The sequence below is a fragment of the Protopterus annectens genome, chromosome 10.part0 (genome assembly GCF_019279795.1).
Source record: "Protopterus annectens isolate FY-2018-M chromosome 10.part0, PAN1.0, whole genome shotgun sequence".
In the NCBI taxonomy this organism is placed as follows: Eukaryota; Metazoa; Chordata; order Ceratodontiformes; family Protopteridae; genus Protopterus; species Protopterus annectens.
Genome location: NC_056744.1, coordinates 1,790,111,656 through 1,790,130,701, shown reverse-complemented (window position 1 = coordinate 1,790,130,701; position 19,046 = coordinate 1,790,111,656). Strand labels below are relative to the sequence as shown.

The following is a 19,046-nucleotide window of genomic DNA, read 5'->3' as shown; positions in this document are numbered from 1 at the left end:
TTATGAACACGGAGGATGGTATTTCATTAAAAATTCATATTATTTAAAAGACTTGAAAACCAAAATGTTTATAACCAAAATATGGTTTTCATTCAAAGTCTCGCAGCTCTTAATTTTAGGAAGGGGCCAAGGAAATGTTTTCATTTAGTCCACGTGGTCTATTGGCTTCTAAGATAAATTCCCAATAGACTTGTCTATTCTCTATTTTGGTATCCCGTGTCCCTCCTGGATCTTGCATCACTACCTCCAAGACAAAAAAAGTAAAACCTGCTTGGGTGCAACTTGAGGGGTGTGTGTATATAGTATGTGTTTTACTTCCTGATACTGAATCTCATAAAGATGTTCATAAATTCTTTTTTCACTTTGCGTGTCATCTTTCCTATATGGTATTTAAGGGAAGAAGTTGGATTGTATTAGTCCTTTTAACTAGGAAGAAAAAGTGGTGATAACAGCTGAGCATTAATAAAGTTGTTTTTTTGAACCTACAAAGTCGTTTGAATTAGATTATAATCCCTTTTTGTCTCTGACAGTTCCTACTGCCTGATTGCTGTGGTTATAACTTGAAAGAAAGCTAGCTGAGAAGTCAGAAGGTAGCATCCATTAAAAAGAACAATGTGCTGAAAATACAATTTGTGTCTCAATATAACTTAATTATAGATTTTTATAACAAATTCAATAACTTACTCACAAAAAAAATCTTTGTTCACTAATCCTACCACAATGCATGCTACAATTCTGAGACAAGGTTTGACTTAGCTCATGGGAGGCTTACTTAAATGCGGACAGAAAAAGGAATAAGATCACACACAAACAGTTTTCCCACCACTTTTGTTCTCAACAGAACATTCAGGCAAGACATTCTCCTACCATTTTATAAAGGTAGCAACATCTTATCCTTGTTACTAGAACTAAGTGTCTGAATTTCTAGGGAGCAAAGACCATTCCTTTTCTGTGAAAAACGTCTGGAAAAATGTTCCTTTCTTTAAAAGAGAGGCCAAGACCCCTGTCAGAATTTCAAACAGGAACAATCTAATATTGACTGGGATGTCCTTAGGGAAGGACCTAGAACTTAGAGGCATTTGCAGTTTGCTACCTACAGAACAAGACTGATCTGAGCCTTCATTCTTCCCTTCAGACCAGTTTCAGGGGTGACGGTTGCAACTGCAATACCACATTTAACTGGACAAAGAATTCCTCATCCAATGACGTACATGCTGCTTCCCCAAAACTGTTTCTGCATTTGAACCATGATCTAACCTGTTCCTCTTCTAACCCTGAAGTAACTACCTCAATTTGGTATTAACAGTGGTATAAGCAGTTTTCTATATAGGTTCCCAGCTTCCCTATACAGGAAAAGTTCAAAACTCTGCTCAACTCACAGCATAACCAAGAAACTGCCTGCTTCTCCTAGCATTTTGAGTTTAACTATAGTCTCGCTATTAGCATTTTGAGTTTAACTATAGACTGTCTCCACGTATTTTGAGTTTAACTATGGTCTGGCTCCATGCATTCTGAGTTTAACCATAGTCGGGCTCCACGCATTCTAAGTTTAACTGTAGTCTGGCTCCACGCATTCTGAGTTTAACCGTAGTCTGCCTCCTGGCATTTTGAATTTAACCATAGCCTGGCTCCACATTTTGAGTTTAACCGTAGCCTGACTCCACGCATTCTGAGTTTACCTGTAGTCTGGCTCCTAGCATTTTGAGTTTAACATAGCCTGGCTCCACACATTTTGAGTTTAACATAGCCTGGCTCCACACATTTTGAGTTTAACCACAGCCTGGCTCCACACATTTTGAGTTTAACCATAGCCTGGCTCCACACATTTTGAGTTTAACATATTCTGGCTCCACACATTTTGAGTTTACCCGTAGTCTGGCGCCACACATCGAGTTTAACCATAGCCTGGCTCCACACATTTTGAGTTTAACCATAGCCTGGCTCCACACATTTTGAGTTTAACCATAGCCTGGCTCCACACATTTTGAGTTTAACCATAGCCTGGCTCCACACATTTTGAGTTTAACCATAGCCTGGCTCCACACATTTTGAGTTTACCCATAGCCTGGCTCCACACATTTTGAGTTTAACCATAGCCTGGCTCCACACATTTTGAGTTTAACCATAGCCTGGCTCCACACATTTTGAGTTTAACCATAGCCTGGCTCCACACATTTTGAGTTTAACCATAGCCTGGCTCCACACATTTTGAGTTTAACCATAGCCTGGCTCCACACATTTTGAGTTTAACCATAGCCTGGCTCCACACATTTTGAGTTTAACCATAGCCTGGCTCCACACATTTTGAGTTTAACCATAGCCTGGCTCCACACATTTTGAGTTTAACCATAGCCTGGCTCCACACATTTTGAGTTTAACCATAGCCTGGCTCCACACATTTTGAGTTTAACCATAGCCTGGCTCCACACATTTTGAGTTTAACCATAGCCTGGCTCCACACATTTTGAGTTTAACCATAGCCTGGCTCCACACATTTTGAGTTTAACCATAGCCTGGCTCCACACATTTTGAGTTTAACCATAGCCTGGCTCCACACATTTTGAGTTTAACCATAGCCTGGCTCCACACATTTTGAGTTTAACCATAGCCTGGCTCCACACATTTTGAGTTTAACCATAGCCTGGCTCCACACATTTTGAGTTTAACCATAGCCTGGCTCCACACATTTTGAGTTTAACCATAGCCTGGCTCCACACATTTTGAGTTTAACCATAGCCTGGCTCCACACATTTTGAGTTTAACCATAGCCTGGCTCCACACATTTTGAGTTTAACCATAGCCTGGCTCCACACATTTTGAGTTTAACCATAGCCTGGCTCCACACATTTTGAGTTTACCCATAGCCTGGCTCCACACATTTTGAGTTTAACCATAGCCTGGCTCCACACATTTTGAGTTTAACCATAGCCTGGCTCCACACATTTTGAGTTTACCCATAGCCTGGCTCCACACATTTTGAGTTTAACCATAGCTGCCTCCACACATTTTGAGTTTACCCATAGCCTGGCTCCACACATTTTGAGTTTAACCATAGCCTGGCTCCACACATTTTGAGTTTAACCATAGCTGCCTCCACACATTTTGAGTTTAACCATAGCCTGGCTCCACACATTTTGAGTTTAACCATAGCTGCCTCCACACATTTTGAGTTTACCTGTAGTCTGGCTCCACACATTTTGAGTTTACCCATAGCCTGGCTCCACACATTTTGAGTTTAACCATAGCCTGGCTCCACACATTTTGAGTTTACCTGTAGCCTGGCTCCACACATTTTGAGTTTACCTGTAGTCTGGATACACACATTTTGAGTTTACCCATAGCCTGGCTCCACACATTTTGAGTTTACCCATAGCCTGGCTCCACACATTTTGAGTTTACCTGTAGTCTGGATACACACATTTTGAGTTTACCTGTAGTCTGGATACACACATTTTGAGTTTACCCATAGCCTGGCTCCACACATTTTGAGTTTACCTGTAGTCTGGCTCCACACATTTTGAGTTTACCTGTAGTCTGGATACACACATTTTGAGTTTACCTGTAGCCTGGCTCCACACATTTTGAGTTTAACCATAGCCTGGCTCCACACATTTTGAGTTTACCCATAGCCTGGCTCCACACATTTTGAGTTTACCTGTAGTCTGGATACACACATTTTGAGTTTACCTGTAGTCTGGATACACACATTTTGAGTTTACCTGTAGTCTGGATACACACATTTTGAGTTTACCTGTAGTCTGGATACACACATTTTGAGTTTACCTGTAGTCTGGATACACACATTTTGAGTTTACCTGTAGCCTGGCTCCACACATTTTGAGTTTACCTGTAGTCTGGATACACACATTTTGAGTTTACCTGTAGTCTGGATACACACATTTTGAGTTTACCTGTAGTCTGGATACACACATTTTGAGTTTACCTGTAGTCTGGATACACACATTTTGAGTTTACCTGTAGTCTGGATACACACATTTTGAGTTTACCTGTAGTCTGGATACACACATTTTGAGTTTACCTGTAGTCTGGATACACACATTTTGAGTTTACCTGTAGTCTGGATACACACATTTTGAGTTTACCTGTAGTCTGGCTCCACACATTTTGAGTTTACCTGTAGTCTGGCTCCACACATTTTGAGTTTACCTGTAGTCTGGATACACACATTTTGAGTTTACCTGTAGTCTGGATACACACATTTTGAGTTTACCTGTAGTCTGGATACACACATTTTGAGTTTACCTGTAGTCTGGATACACACATTTTGAGTTTACCTGTAGTCTGGATACACACATTTTGAGTTTACCTGTAGTCTGGATACACACATTTTGAGTTTACCTGTAGTCTGGCTCCACACATTTTGAGTTTACCTGTAGTCTGGATACACACATTTTGAGTTTACCTGTAGTCTGGATACACACATTTTGAGTTTACCTGTAGTCTGGATACACACATTTTGAGTTTACCTGTAGTCTGGATACACACATTTTGAGTTTACCTGTAGTCTGGATACATGCATGGAAAGAATAATCATGGACATGATAAATAATGACATGGGAAATTTCCAAACACTGGACCAGACCCAATTTGGCTTTGTCAAGGGCAGGTCATGCCTCCTAAATCTGGTGGATATCTTTGACAAAGTCACTAAGGCCATGGATGAAAGCAACACAGAACATACCACCTACCTCAACCTGGCCTAGTCATTTTGTCTCAGATATTGCCTTTTTTTTGGAACAGGTTACCTATTCACATTTAGCAGAGTCCTTCCCTAGTCCTCTTCAACACCAATCTGGATCAATGGATGGGGATTCAGACATTCACACCTAGGGTGGCACCTATGTCCCTTAAGGACAGGGGCAATCTTTAAAACTCTGTAAATTACTCAAGGAACAGGCACAAACCCACACCATCCTCCTGCCCCCAGGGGCCATATACAAGGTAAATTCAGGTTATATTGGCTAAGCTTGTAAAGGCTGTTGAGCCATCAGCCTGGTAATGTCCTGTGAACACATAAAAAGAATAGCAGCTATGCATATCTGAACAGGTTAGTTCTGTCAAGCTAGTACCCAGGTTCAGTGGTCTTCCACGGTATGGAGTCTCTCGCTCTCTCTCGCTCACTCTCTAGCTTTCTCTCTCTTTCTTGCTCTCACTCGTTCTCTCTCGCTTGCTCGCTCTCCCTCTCGCTCTCTCTCTATCTCTCGTTTTTCTCTCGCTTTCTCCCTCGCTCTCATGGTTCATGAAGAGGTCACTAGTTTTCTTGGAGGCCTTTTAAGTAAAACCTCTTTCAAAAACATTTTGGCATGAGAAAGTCTTAAAAGAGGGGATCCTTGGTTAGACATGTTGAAATGGCCAATAAATGAAACTTAATGAAATAGTAAGAAAGATCATAGGATTACATAAATATTGTAAACTAGCCTTGAATGGGTGTTGGTTATTTTGTTGCTGGCACCAAGTAGTAAAACTTTTCTATTTGCTAATATATGATATTTTAGTAGTAGGTCTTCTTGCCTCCATTAGTACGTGAGGCATGTCCTCAGTACACAGGTGCCTATAGAAGAAAAAAGATGCTATCATCCATGCAGTCAGCTGACATTTATTGCATTTGGGGTGTATGAAACACCACTGTTCTTCTGTGAATAGATCTATTGTGTGAGGAAACTTGTGGTAATTGTACCTGGCCATTTCCAAAAGAAGGTCGAACCACTGTTGCCGTGGCCAGAAAGGGGGTCACCACAAAGATCTTGGTGGGATTCCTTCTGGACGTTCAGAAGTACTCTGGATATCACTGCAAAGGGTGAAAAAGAATAAAAGAACATTCCTGTCAAAGAAAATGAAAAATGCATCTGTTTTCCAGGCCTTCTAGCATGGAGTTCTGAAGCAGAATCTTGCCAGCTGATTATTTAGGAAGGAGGCAAATGGGTCTACCAGAGGAACCTCCCCCCACAGATGGATCAAATCTTGAAAGATCCCCGATCTAGTCTGCATACATGAGGATCTGCCTTGTCTTATTCAATATGTCTGCCATACAATACTGCTATGATGGAATGCAGGATGCATGCAAAGTGACAGTGTGCTGTGAAGTTGTATCCCAAGCTAATATGGCTAGTCTACAAAAGGGGTACAACCTGGTTTCCCTTGTTTTTGGATGTACCACACTGTGGTATTGTCTGAAACAACCTCAACAGGTCCTGGGGACCAAAGATGGCCCACAGAGTTACGTGCCTTGTTCAGGGCAGGCATCTCTTTCATATTATGTGCCTGCGTGTGTCCTGAGTGTCCGCCTGCATCTGTCCCGAGTGTCCGCCTGCATCTGTCCCGAGTGTCTGCCTGCATCTGTCCCGAGTGTCCGCCTGCATCTGTCCCGAGTGTCCGCCTGCATCTGTCCCGAGTGTCCGCCTGCATCTGTCCTGAGTTTCCCACATGCCCTGTACTATTATCCCTCCTGAAACTGTTCTTCAAGCAAAGCCCAAGATGTCTGTGATGACTGTCTGCTTTGGAACAAGCAGGGATTGGGGGAGATCTGAATTGAGAGATTTAGATGGACCTCAGCACAGCGACTTGAAAAAGACAAAGTATGTTGATGCTGGGAGCAGAGAGACTTCAGATGCAATTCTTTGTCATGTGGAGTCTTACTAGGGTAATAATGAGAATCATAGATGCCACGAGATCCACAATCGTGAGGTATTCCCTCACAGTGAGCAATGTCGGAGTGGAAAACCTTAGAAACAGCTTTACATATAGATCGATTTTTTTTCCTGGGGAAGAAAAGCTTTTTTGAACTGAGACATCCAGCTGACACCCCAGGAACAGAGTCTTGTGTGAAGTAGTCAAAAAGGTGACAGAGAGATTCCTGACACTTTGAAAAGATAGAGGCACAACATCTAAACATGGAAAAAAGAAAATGGATACTATGTAGCCTGCAATGAATTATAAATGGGAGTAGTCCCTTACAGAACACTCCTGTGGCAACGGATAGTCCAAAGGGTGAAGCAGAGAACTAATAACGTGATCCAGATACATAAACCTTCAGAAATGCCTGAAGTCCAGATAAAATGAAATGAGATGAGCATCTTTTAAATGCAGAGTTACCAGGAAACTTGAATGAGGAAGAACAGGTAATGAACTCGCATCATTTTGAAGTCAGGCACTATCACAAACAGGTCTAACAAGAAAGATCCAGAACTGGTCTCCAAGCATCTTCTTTCTTTGGCACTAATAATATCATTGAAAAAAACCTTTCCCAACTTGGGAAGGAAGGAATAAGTGGTTCTATCTCAACCCAGAGCAGTATGTAATGAAGGATAGATGGAAATAAAATAGTCTGTTCTGGTGGATGAGGAATGATCTCCTGGCAAGTAGGAATATCCCCTCACTGCCATCTATATCCTCAATGAAGGATCTTCAGAAGCCATTTGTCTGAAATTGTTGTCAAAGAGAAAAAATGGAGATTCAGACTTTCTGGAAGGGAAATGAGACTGCCAGGGTGGAAGGCGTATGAGGGAGTCCCTTAAATAGTCATACTGACTAGATGGACTGTCCTTGGTTTTGGGGGTTACTGAATTCTTTTTGGAATACCATCGCCATTATACCAAAGTTGGATGAGGGGTACAAAATCCCCTAGAAAATTATAAAAAGGAAGGCAGAAAAACTTAGATTCCCTGATTTAATTTTCCCCTTTCATCACATGTTTTGATCACATGTGCAAAAAAGGAAACAAAGTGAATCTCTATCCAAAACAGAAAATAAAATCTCATTATTCACATCCTCTTGGGAGGTTTTATGAATGTAACCAGGCAGACCTCCTCAAAACAGTCCCAGAGTCCATAGCCCTGGAAGAATTATCAACCGAGTCAAACATACACCGTAAAAAGACAGTGGTGATTAATACAATCAAATAAAATAAATAATTTAAAGCAGAAATTTTCTAGGAAGAAGCTGCAGACCAAACATTCCTCATACTTTCACAATTACAATAAGCATTAACATGTGAGCGTGACAATTAAAAATTCTGAAAAATGAACATTGCAGAAGCAGACGCTGTTTTCCCACATCGATCAATGATCTTGCCATTCTTATTAGAGAGTAGGATAGAAATGAACCATTTAGCAGCAGTAGAAATAACTAAGGCTATAGCTGTTGGGCCAGGTTTGGGACTAATGTAGAAAAACTTAAGACTGAGTAACTCTATCTGCCGTTTTAGGGGTAGCAGGCTGGCTATCAGGAAAGTAGTCACACATCTTCCAAAGCTTCTGGAACTGGAGGAAATGGTAAAAGTTCAGGAAAGTCTTTCTGTAAGAGTTCATAAAATTTTCTGAGGGGCTGAGAAACCTCGGTATACTCCCACTGCAAACACTGGAAATAGTCTCAAAGAGAGCGGAACTCCAAAGAAAGAATCAGAAACTGAGCTCTCCTCCGAGCCTGAAACAGAAAACTGAGGCGAAAACTTGTATCAGTCCCTTCATCTTCCTGTCCAGATTCAAAATCTTGAATCTGTTCAGGAAAGGATGCATCATTCTAACTTTATCGGAAAGCAATAAATAAGAAGGATCAAAAGCATAAATGAAACCCGAGCCACACCCAGTAAACTACTCCTGTCTTAGGAAATTTGAGGACAAGTGCATACATGATTAGTTTTCTGTTTCTTTTTGACAGAAAAATGGGGACAACAGTGTTATAAATGGCCGCTTTAGCTTTCCCAGGGATGGGCACAATCTTCTGACAAAACAGGGAAACCTTCCCTGTTCCCTCTTCCAGGATCAATAAGAGTGGCTCTCCCTTGTCCACTAAGAGGACCCCAATAGCTGCAGAGGATGTGTCTAACCCCTGGTCCATAGTGGCTGCAGGTGCTACCCCAGATGGATCTGGGGTAAAAGATGAGTGGTATGAAGTACAACAAATGGTGACAGCAGAGTCACCCACCTGCAGCGAGGTAAACTGCCTGCTCGCTGTGTGGTAAAGGCTGTTTGCTTAACCTTTTCTTTTTGTAGCTGGAAATAGGACTGACCTTGTGACCAACTGTTTGCTCCATGCCTAAGCCAAAAATGGTGCCTCTTTCCCAGGGAAAACAAGCAGGTAAAGCCAGCAAAATTTCAAAGTCTTTTAAAGTCACTTTTTTCTCCACAAAACACAGTAAAAGGCAGTTGAAAACAATTGCCAGTCCCAAAAATTCAAATAAACACAGAAAAAAATGTTTTAAATACTTTAAACAACGTTTAAGCTGACAGGAAAAAAAGAGTGCTGTCCTTTAAAAGTACAATACAGCTTCATGACAGTCCATTAAACCACAAATTCCTTACTAAACTTTAACAGAGTAGAACGTAATAATCAGCAAAAATAACTGAATGGAAGATTTTTATCCCCAAAGGGAACTTATCTGCACAGCAAAGGATCAGTACAAGCCGACTGTCAATCCTCAAAAGCCTCAGAGGAATGTATTCTTCATCTGCAGTAAAGCTCTGAAGGGCTTGGCGCCCAAACTTGTCTTTTAGTCAGTTCAGCTTGAGCTGCCTGACAGCTGAGGTGCACGGAAGGTGCCCTGAAGCTTTGGAAGCTGGCCAGCTGTTACATCTTTGGTAGGATATAACCCATACAGCTAAGGATACTGCAGCAGTGATCTATATGATGAACATTCAACTTTTCCATCATCTCTTATTATAGCTTCTGTTGAATCACTTAAAATCGACTCCATACTGAAATGTCAGCATTCAGAATTCCGAGTACTGACATGCTGAAAAAAGGACCGAAAACACAGGAGAAGAGCAAATCTCAAAGATTGCAATTATCTTTAAAAGTGATTTTTGCAGGGAAGGAGAAAGTCCCCCCCTGCACCCCATGAACGTATATATACCATCTCCAAGATCTCCATACTTCAGAGAAAAGAGCATATTCAAAGAAATGCATTTCAGACTTCGTATACGCAAGTCCAGGTTTTCGGCTATTCAGTCTCCATATTTCAGGACTCAATCTAGCGGGTCCCAACATTTCAAATGGTTACCTTAGTATCATCAAGATTTGCTTGCATATATATTATTCCTGGTTTTGGATGTCTTCTTCTCAGAAATTATTCAATAGATTCAATCATTACTAAATCTTTAACTAGATCACTGAATTATTTTAAGTACTTGATGTGTGAGTACTTATAAACTTTGGATGCTTCCCTTATTTTACGTACTTGTAACTTGGTAGTGTGAAGAAAGATTGGTGACCCATACTAGTTGAAGGCACAATATAATTAAATAAATAAAGAAAATAAAACATTAACTATGTGATTTGTTTCACTCAGTGCAACAGGACATATAAGGCAGATGAGGCAATCACGGTACAGCCAATGGACTTGGAAGCAAAACAGTAAACAGACTGTTCATCTGTAAGGAACACTGTGGCATATTCTTATAGGAAATAAAACAAGAATTAGCTGTATGCATCAATCATGCACTGTAATTATTCTGCAAAGTACAAAGGAGGTGAGGAGGTGACTTGTATATTCCCATGGAGAAAAATTGTTTCACTACTTAGGCAATGAAGTCCGTTTTGCTATGACAAAACAGCAGTACTATTTTAACATTGTAAGAATGATGCAATGCACTTACTGTGTGTACACTAAGCTGAATTCACTGATGCTTTGCAATACTCTCAGTAATGCGGGTGTTTTGCAAAGCTCTCAGTAATGTGGGTGTTTTGCAATACTCTCAATAATGCAGGTGTTTTGCAATACTCTCAGTAATGCAGGTGTTTTGGAATGCTCTCAGTAATGTGGGTGTAAAGCGGTGTTTTGCAAAACATTCAGTAATGTGGGTGTTTTGCAATACTCTCACAGTAATGCAGGCATTTTGGAATGCTCTCAGGAATTTGGGCATTTTGCAATACTCAGTAATGAGGGTGTCTGGAATACTCTCAGTAATGTGGACATTTTGGAATACTCTCAGTAATGCAGGCATTTTGGAATACTCTCAGTAATGCAGGCATTTTGGAATACTCTCAGGAATTTGGGCATTTTGCAATACTCTCAGTAATGAGGGTGTCTGGAATACTCTCAGTAATGTGGGCATTTTGGAATACTCTCTGTAATGCAGGTGTTTTGGAATACTCAGTAATGCGGGTGTTTTGCAACACTTTTAATAATGCGGGTGTTCTGATATGCATAACTAGAACTTAGTGCACTCATAGCCTTCCCAGTTAAGAAGTAGAGTACTACCTTTGTTTTCAGTTCTGCTTTTGCCATGCAATCTTACGGGGCCCATACAGTGAGCAGAGGAGACAGGAAGTGCACTTACTGTGGTGGGATGGACTGCAGCTGAATCATAAGTAATGACAGGAGATGGAGACACACTTCTACCACCTGTACCTGCAACAAATCGGGCATTGGAACCTGCAAAAACAACAATGCTGAAATTAGTGCTATGTAATATAAAAACGTACAATGAAGAACATTTTTTCTTACTCAAAGTTAGCTAAGCTGGCATCTCCCAAAAACTACAAACACAGCATGACATTTTAAAATAATCAAAGGCAGTTAAATATTTGCATCATTTTCTATAGCATTTCCTTTTATTCCATTAAGTACTTGGAGGACAGATCCTTGTTTCACCTGACAGGTAAAGTTTCTTCAGTCCATTTCTTACATCATCAATGACAGTGTCTCATTCAAGCATCACAAGCAACTGAACCAATGATGGTGTCCCTTTAACAGCTATAATGGTACTGCTCATAAGGTGAGTGACTGTTGAATGTATCAAACAATTAGAAACCAACAGCCTAATCTTAAAACTGGGCACTGTAGCCCAACAAATACTTTCACTAACCATGCTTCAATGATATAACTGAATCACAAGCAGCAATTCGTAAAGAAGGCTCCAAATAGAAGATGCAAGAATAATTAATTACGGAGCTGCAAGCCATTGTCCCCAGCTATCTGAAATAGTAGTGTGTTCATCTGGAGTCAAGGCTGATCAACAGCTCAGCAAAATGCCAATAAGATTTCATATGCAAACATTATGAAATGCTGTATACAATATCCATCTTGGATATGCAAAGGGACCTGAAAGGTCTCAGTCATAATGTTTTTTAAATACATCAGGTCTTGAGGACCAAACATACTCCTACAGACCTGTTTCTTTACATTCTCGTCTTTCCAAAATTGTCCAAAAAATCTATCTCCTAATAACTGAAACAATATCTAGAGCTGAATGGATGTTTGAGTCAGAAACAACATGGCTTTAGAAGGTAACACAGTGCAACTACAGCACTCCCCTCCTTTATAATACTATTCATCAGTCCCTGAAAAATGTTATATTATCGCAGACATGTCTGTGGATATTAACAAAACATCTAGTTTTGTTTCACATCTTTCATAAGTTCTGAGCCAAAGGGTTCTGGTACTGATGGCAGAGATAACTATGTGTCTACCTTACCAAAAGAACTCAACACACAAAAGAAATTAAAACATTCAGGATCAAGGACCTTCTCCTGAAATCAGGTCCCTCACTTTTGGGATCCCAGCATCCCAAAGGGTCAGTTTTGTGCCTCTTCTCTTTAAGCTCTTCCCATACAACATTGTGCTCATGACTTGATTATAAAAACAAAACGTTCCGTGCAAATGATCCAGTCTTTTTGTTTTCTGAAACATTTACTGAAACAACTGAAAATGAACAAACAAAACCAAAACTAAACTTATGGCAATACTGACAGGTAAAGAAAAGAGCTTTAATAATTTATTTAAATTTATTTATTTATACTTGTTTACCGGGGTAGTGCACTGATTTCAACGGCACATTTACAGGCACAGCCCTGGTGAATAGGATCACATAAAAAAATGAAAAAAAACATTTACAGATACAAGGATATGCTAAAAAAACAAACATTTACAGATGCAAGAATATACTACAACATTTAGTTCAAGAAACAGTTAATAGTGTCAAAGCATGGATGGAAAGATTAATTACGCTTCGCAGGGTTTTTTGGATAATACGTAGCTGTAATGATGGAGATGGCTTACACTGCAGGGATAGCAATTTGTCATCGTATAAAAAGATATGAAGATATTAGGAGAACAGCTGCAGGAAAGGATACCGTGGGGAGAAGACAGACAAAAGGTGAGAGAGGCATACAGTGGTAAGAGGAACAGAAAGGAGAGGAATAAAACAAATAAATGAGGATTAGTGCAACAGTTTTTGAGACACCCCTACACTTTCTCAAGTCACATAGAAACTGAAGTACAAAACTGCAAGACATCAAATATGTTACCCAGTTCAGCATCATAATTAGCAACCTAATACTACTGGATTAAAAAATATCAGCAACATTTTTTTCAGTTCAAAGACAGATTATTTCTTAATAATGGTTTAAAAGAAATATAACCATGTCATCTTCCTGAGGCAAATTCAGCTCACACTACCGCCATGCCTTTCTGGCCAGTAAATGATAATAAGTACAACTAAAAGACTGCTACCCACTGTTTCAATACCTGAAAAAATAAACCTGCAAACATGTTCACATTAAAATTACGTTTGGCCAAAGCATCAATATTATTTTTAGTTACGTTTATGTTCTATCACATCCTTATTCTTTATGTTTTACCTAAGTAAAAAGCTCAGTACATACTAAGCCTGAGCTCTGACACCTAATTACCCCAGCATTTAACTATGTGCTTCTTAGGAGTCTGTCATCTTTCAAAAACATCATTTACATTAATACAGCTACAAGTACTGGTTCATAGGTAGGTACTAGGCTATCTGCCCCAAGGCATTTATAAGCCTAGCCAGAATGTGTTGGCTTTTGCCACCCCCTTAGATTATTTCCCTGTGCCTCTGTCCAGCAGAGCCACTGAAGTGATCCCTGAGGTAAACTTTCTGTTTCCCATCCACTCGTCAAGATTTCTTTTGAAGAGTGTTAGTGAGGAGCTCTGCCTAATGTAGACTGGGATCCTGTTCCAAAGCACGGGAAGTCCCTGGGACAGGAATCTATCCCTCCAGCACGTCCTATTTATTGTTGTGGTGAGGTTTAGATCCCTAGAGCGTGTGGCTCGCAGGGATAAGGTTTTCTTTAGATGGAGCATGTCCATCAATTCTGGGTTGGACATGGCCTTGTATGTCAGGCAGAGATCACCTCTGAGTAGGCGGTATGCAACCAAGTACAGCTGTAATTTCTTCAGTCGAGCTGCATAGGGCATCTGTTTGAGGCCAGTGATCCTCTTGGTGAGGTACTTCTGTGGTCTTTCCAGCTGTTGCAGGTGTCTTGTAAGGTACATCCCAAATGGGGTGTTGTACTCTATGATGGGTCTGATGAGTGATGAGTAGAGGGGCACAATGACCTCTTTTGATCTGGATGCGAACCCTTTTGTGATTAGGTGGGCCACGTAGAAGGATTTTCTAACCACTTTGGCAATGGGATTATCAAAGGTGAGATTACTATCTACTTGGGTCCCCAGATCCCTTATTACGTCTTCATTATTTAGAGGACTACCACCTATGTGGTAGTTTGTGGGTACTTTGTTTTTTCCAAAGGGGATGAGGGGATGACTATGCACTTTTTGGCATTTAGCTTGAGACCATGATTTTGACACCAGGTACCCGTCTCAGTGAGACCCTTTTGGAGGATGTCTGCGTCAGCCGGAGAGTCAATTATAGCCCCTAGTTTGCAGTCGTCTGTGAACTTGGTCAGCCACAGTCCTCCTGTGCTTGCCTGTACCTCTGAGAAGTATATGCCGAACAGGAGGGGTCCTAGGACTGAGGCCTGGGGAACTCCACTTGTAACCGATTTAGAGTCAGACCTAGCTCCCGCAACTCTCACCATGTGGGTTCTGTCCATGAGCCAGTTGGCAACCCATCTTGTGACGTAGGGGTTTATGTTCAGGCTGGTGAGCTTGTCTATAATACCAGAATGGAGAATGGTGTTGAAGGCCTTTGAGAGGTCTAGGTAGGCTGTGTGTACCACCTTTCCCTCATCTACAGCCTTGGTAACTGTCTCAAAGAAGTCCACCAGGTTTAGGAGGCATGGACTGCCCTTAAAGCCAAACTGGGTAAGGTCCAGTGTTTGGAGGTTCCCAATGTCTCTGTTAATGAGTTCAATAGAAAACAGAAGCACCAGGAGCCATGAGCTACAGGAACAGACTTTATTCAATCCAAAAGCACAATAATCCGCCGAAAACGCTGAACTACTTCTCCGCGTTTTTCGTTAACAATGTAACTTCATCAGCACACTAAAAACATTAAAAATCTTGTTTTAAATAGTCTTGTGACATTAATTAACCAACCAATAAATACATTTAATTAACTGAAATAATTTAAAATTATTTAGAATGGTTACATGCATTTATACGACCCTTCAGAAATCTTCAAATTTGTCAAAGAATGCGGTTTGATTAATGAACCATGTTAGCTGAAGCATCTTACTTAAATCACTGCTTAAAAACAATGCAGTAAAGGAAAGGTTAAACCAACGTGCATATATTACAAGACTCAAATAATTTACTTAATTAAGGAAGTTTCCCTTTAACTTTGTTTAAATCTGGGTGCAAATCCAAGGGAACAATGAAATGATTATGGCTCAATACCGCCATCTAGTGGCATTTTGTTTCTGTTAATGAGTGATTACGGCTCAATAACACCATCGAGTGGCAGTTTGTTTCTGTTAATGAGTTCCATGATGATGCGCTCCATAGCCTTGCAGACCAAGCTAGTCAGGCTTATAGGGCGATAGTTCTCGGGGTCTGTTGTGGCTCCACCTTTGTGGAGCGGAATAACCGTTGCTGTGCACCACTCTATGGGTACGTAGCCTGTGGAGAGGCCGAGTTTGAACAGTGTGTTTAGGTGAGGGGTTAGTTCATCTTTGAGCTCGTGTAGGACGCAGCCTGGGACACCGACCGGTCCCATTGATGCTGTGTTTTTGGCTTTGGAGAGGGCTGTTTTAACCTGAGTGTCTGATTTCAGGGACTCTACAGTCTTCTGGTATGGTTATGGGCCCTCTTGGGGATGAGAGGGGGGTGAAGTTTGCGCTGAACCTGTCTGCCAGGATGTTGGCGATATTGGTCAGTTCAGTGTATTTTGTGCCATTCTGCACTAACTCCAAGCAGATCTGAGCAGTGCCACTTAGATTCTTGACATAGCTAAAGAATGCCTTGTGGTTATCTTAGAGGAGTCCTTGGCAATTTTTCTTTCAAAGCTCGCCTTGGATTATTTTATGAGGGATCGTAGTTTCGTGCAGATACTGATCAGGGATGTCTTCCCTTCTTGGGATTTTACTCTTTTCTGTACCAGTTTCCTCCTTCTATTGTATAGCTTGTTTATGGCAGGAGTCCACCAGACTGGTTTCCTTTTCTTGGAGGAGTGAGTCTTGGTTTTGCTTGGGATGGCATGATCCATGCATTCTTGTAGGTGCCCGTAGAATGCATTAGTAAAGAATTTTTCAGCTTGGACAGCATTATCCTTCAGCATGGGGGCTTTGAAACTTTCCACCTCGGTCTTAAGTAATGTGAAGTTTGCTTTTGAAAAGTTTTTCACTGTGGTTTTCTTGTCTGGGGGTGGGAGCGGAATGTGGATATCCAAAGTGATTTGTTTATGGTCAGATCTAACCAGTGAGGGGTTGACCTCCGGTGTGGAACACCGGTTGCCCATGTTGGTGATGACCAGGAGTGTTGACCAGTTGAATCAGGGCGCATGAGTTTATAAATTCTAGGAAATGTTGGGCAAGGGAGTTAGTACTTGAATAGTTCTCCCAGTTAATGTTTGGATAATTGAAATCACCCAATATTAGGGTGTTTGGTAGGATCTTTATGTTTTCCAGTGTTTCCAGGAACACAGAATGGGGGTCCTGGGACATGGTGGGTGATCTGTAGCAAGCTACAATTTGAATTGCAGTTTTGCCCATTGTTAGTTGCACATGGATGATCTCTGAAGCATCATGCTGTGCCACTAACCTGGAGGTGGGGGTATCCTTGATGAATATGGATACGCCCCCACCTTTTGTATTTCGGTTTGGGTTCTGTGGCCGAAATGTATGGTATGAGTTGTAGCCTGGTAGTGCTGGGGTGTTCTCTGGAGCCTTAAACCAGGTTTCTGTTACTGCACATATATCAATTTTCTCCATACTGAGGAGTGCCTCGAGTGCGTGCATTTTGAGGTTCAGACTTCTGGCATTGAGTAGCACAGCTGTAATGTTTTGTTGTACCGTTACACTTTCAAACCATTTGGACTACATTTTGTATCCAGGGAAGTACATTTAAAATACTGCACTTATCTTACCATTTAAATCAGCTATGTGTTTTTTGCACTTTACCTGAAGTTAAAGCTATTCATTTAAGGCATTTTTATACTTTGCAATCCATGTCAGCCTGGGATGAAATGATTGACAGACCTCGATGCTTTGCCAGAGATGTCTTCATCTGTCATCCATGGGATTTTGGCTACTAGCTAAGGCTATTGCCACCCCCATTGTGCCTATTTTAGGCAGTGTCTCAAGGACAAAATTCCCGATGTAAAAACTCCATCTAAAAACAACCTCAAGGTTATGCTGCTAAATGCTAGGATTCTTAACATGAAACTGCACTCACTGGAAGCAGTCCTCACCTTGGAAGATGCAGACACTTGTGCAGTCACTGAGACCTGGTTCAAAGCTGAGGACAGCACCCCAGCCATACTGGGTTACACCTCCTTCCACACATTCAGACCACAAACTGAAGGAGTGAAAACTAAAGGAGGCAATGTATCAATATTCATTAAAGATAAATACACCTCCAGATTGGTTAAACAGCATGATTCCCTGGAGATACTTCAGGTGCAACTAACTGCTGGTAGGACACCTATTCAAGTCATTGCCAGCTACATGACCCCTTCCATGAATCAGGACACCCACTCTGCCTATTTGGCTCTACTTGAATCCATCAAGATACATCCGTACACCATGGTTTCGGGTGACTTTAACTACCCATCCATTAATTGGGGAAATTACTCGTGCTCAAACTCACTTGCTCAAAGATGCCTTGGCTTTGTTAACTCCAATGCCCTGGACCAGTTGGTTGACACCCCCACAAGGGGTGCCAACATCCTAGATCTGGTGCTTACCAATATGGGGGACCACTGTAGCACCCCCACTGTAAGGTCTTCTCTGGTGAGATCTGACCATAAATCAGTCTCATTTGAAGTAACTATCATGCCTGACACCCTCCCCCAGCAGCAACTAAACTAAAAAACTTCTCCAAAGCAGATTATAACCTCTTACAGGATGGTATAAATAGCTTAACTGCACCTCCCCCTCAGATGGGACTAGCAACTATGCCAAATTCTACACCAGTGCTTTACACAAACACCTGTATAACTCCATTGACTCAGCCGTACCTGACAAGACCAAAACAAGCTCCTCAAGGGAGAAACCTGCCTGGTGGATAACTTTCATTAACAGGCTTTACAATAAGAGGAAGAAACTGCTATCTAAGAGTAAGAGGGAGCGAGCCATAAACTGGAAACACTCCCTCCTCAGCTTAAACAACTTATTGTGAAATCCTCCAAAGCAAACTATGAATCCAAATTAGCTTCCTCAACTAAAGGCAGCCATAAGGCATTCTTTTGTTATATCCAGAACCTAAAAGGAAAAGCCCAGATTTGTGCAAAACTGGTCATTAATGATACCACATATACTGAACCTGTGGAAACAGCTAACCTGTTGTCCGACAGGTTCTGTGAAATTTTCACTCCCCTGTCCCTGCCACACGTACCCCATGACATCCCTCCCACCTGTCCCCTACCTTGTATTTCTAAAGAGCAGGTCATAAGTGCCCTCTCTAAGGCCAAACACACAGCATCTATGGGACCTGATAAAATCCCAGGCAGCATCCTACATGGGCTCCAACAAGAATTAGCAACACCACTGGGTACTCTTTTCAATCATAGTCTAAGCACTAGCTTCATCCCAGCCGAATGGAAAATGGCCACCATTATTCCATTGTACAAAGGTGGTGCTTCCACTAACCCCAGGAACTATACACCTATTAGCCTGACTGACCTTATCTGCAAGGCCATGGAGCGAATCAT

The 19,046-nt window shown here is 41.3% G+C and overlaps 1 protein-coding gene across 1 annotated transcript in view; it reads right to left on the bottom strand.

The window, feature by feature from the left end:
* STK36 (serine/threonine kinase 36) overlaps positions 1–19,046 on the bottom strand; it is a 786,440-nt gene that overhangs the window by 266,589 nt on the left and 500,805 nt on the right. The window contains exon 19 of the mRNA XM_044086614.1: positions 11,298–11,392. Within this exon, the coding sequence (XP_043942549.1) occupies positions 11,298–11,392 (95 nt within the window). The remainder of the gene's footprint in view (positions 1–11,297; positions 11,393–19,046) is intronic.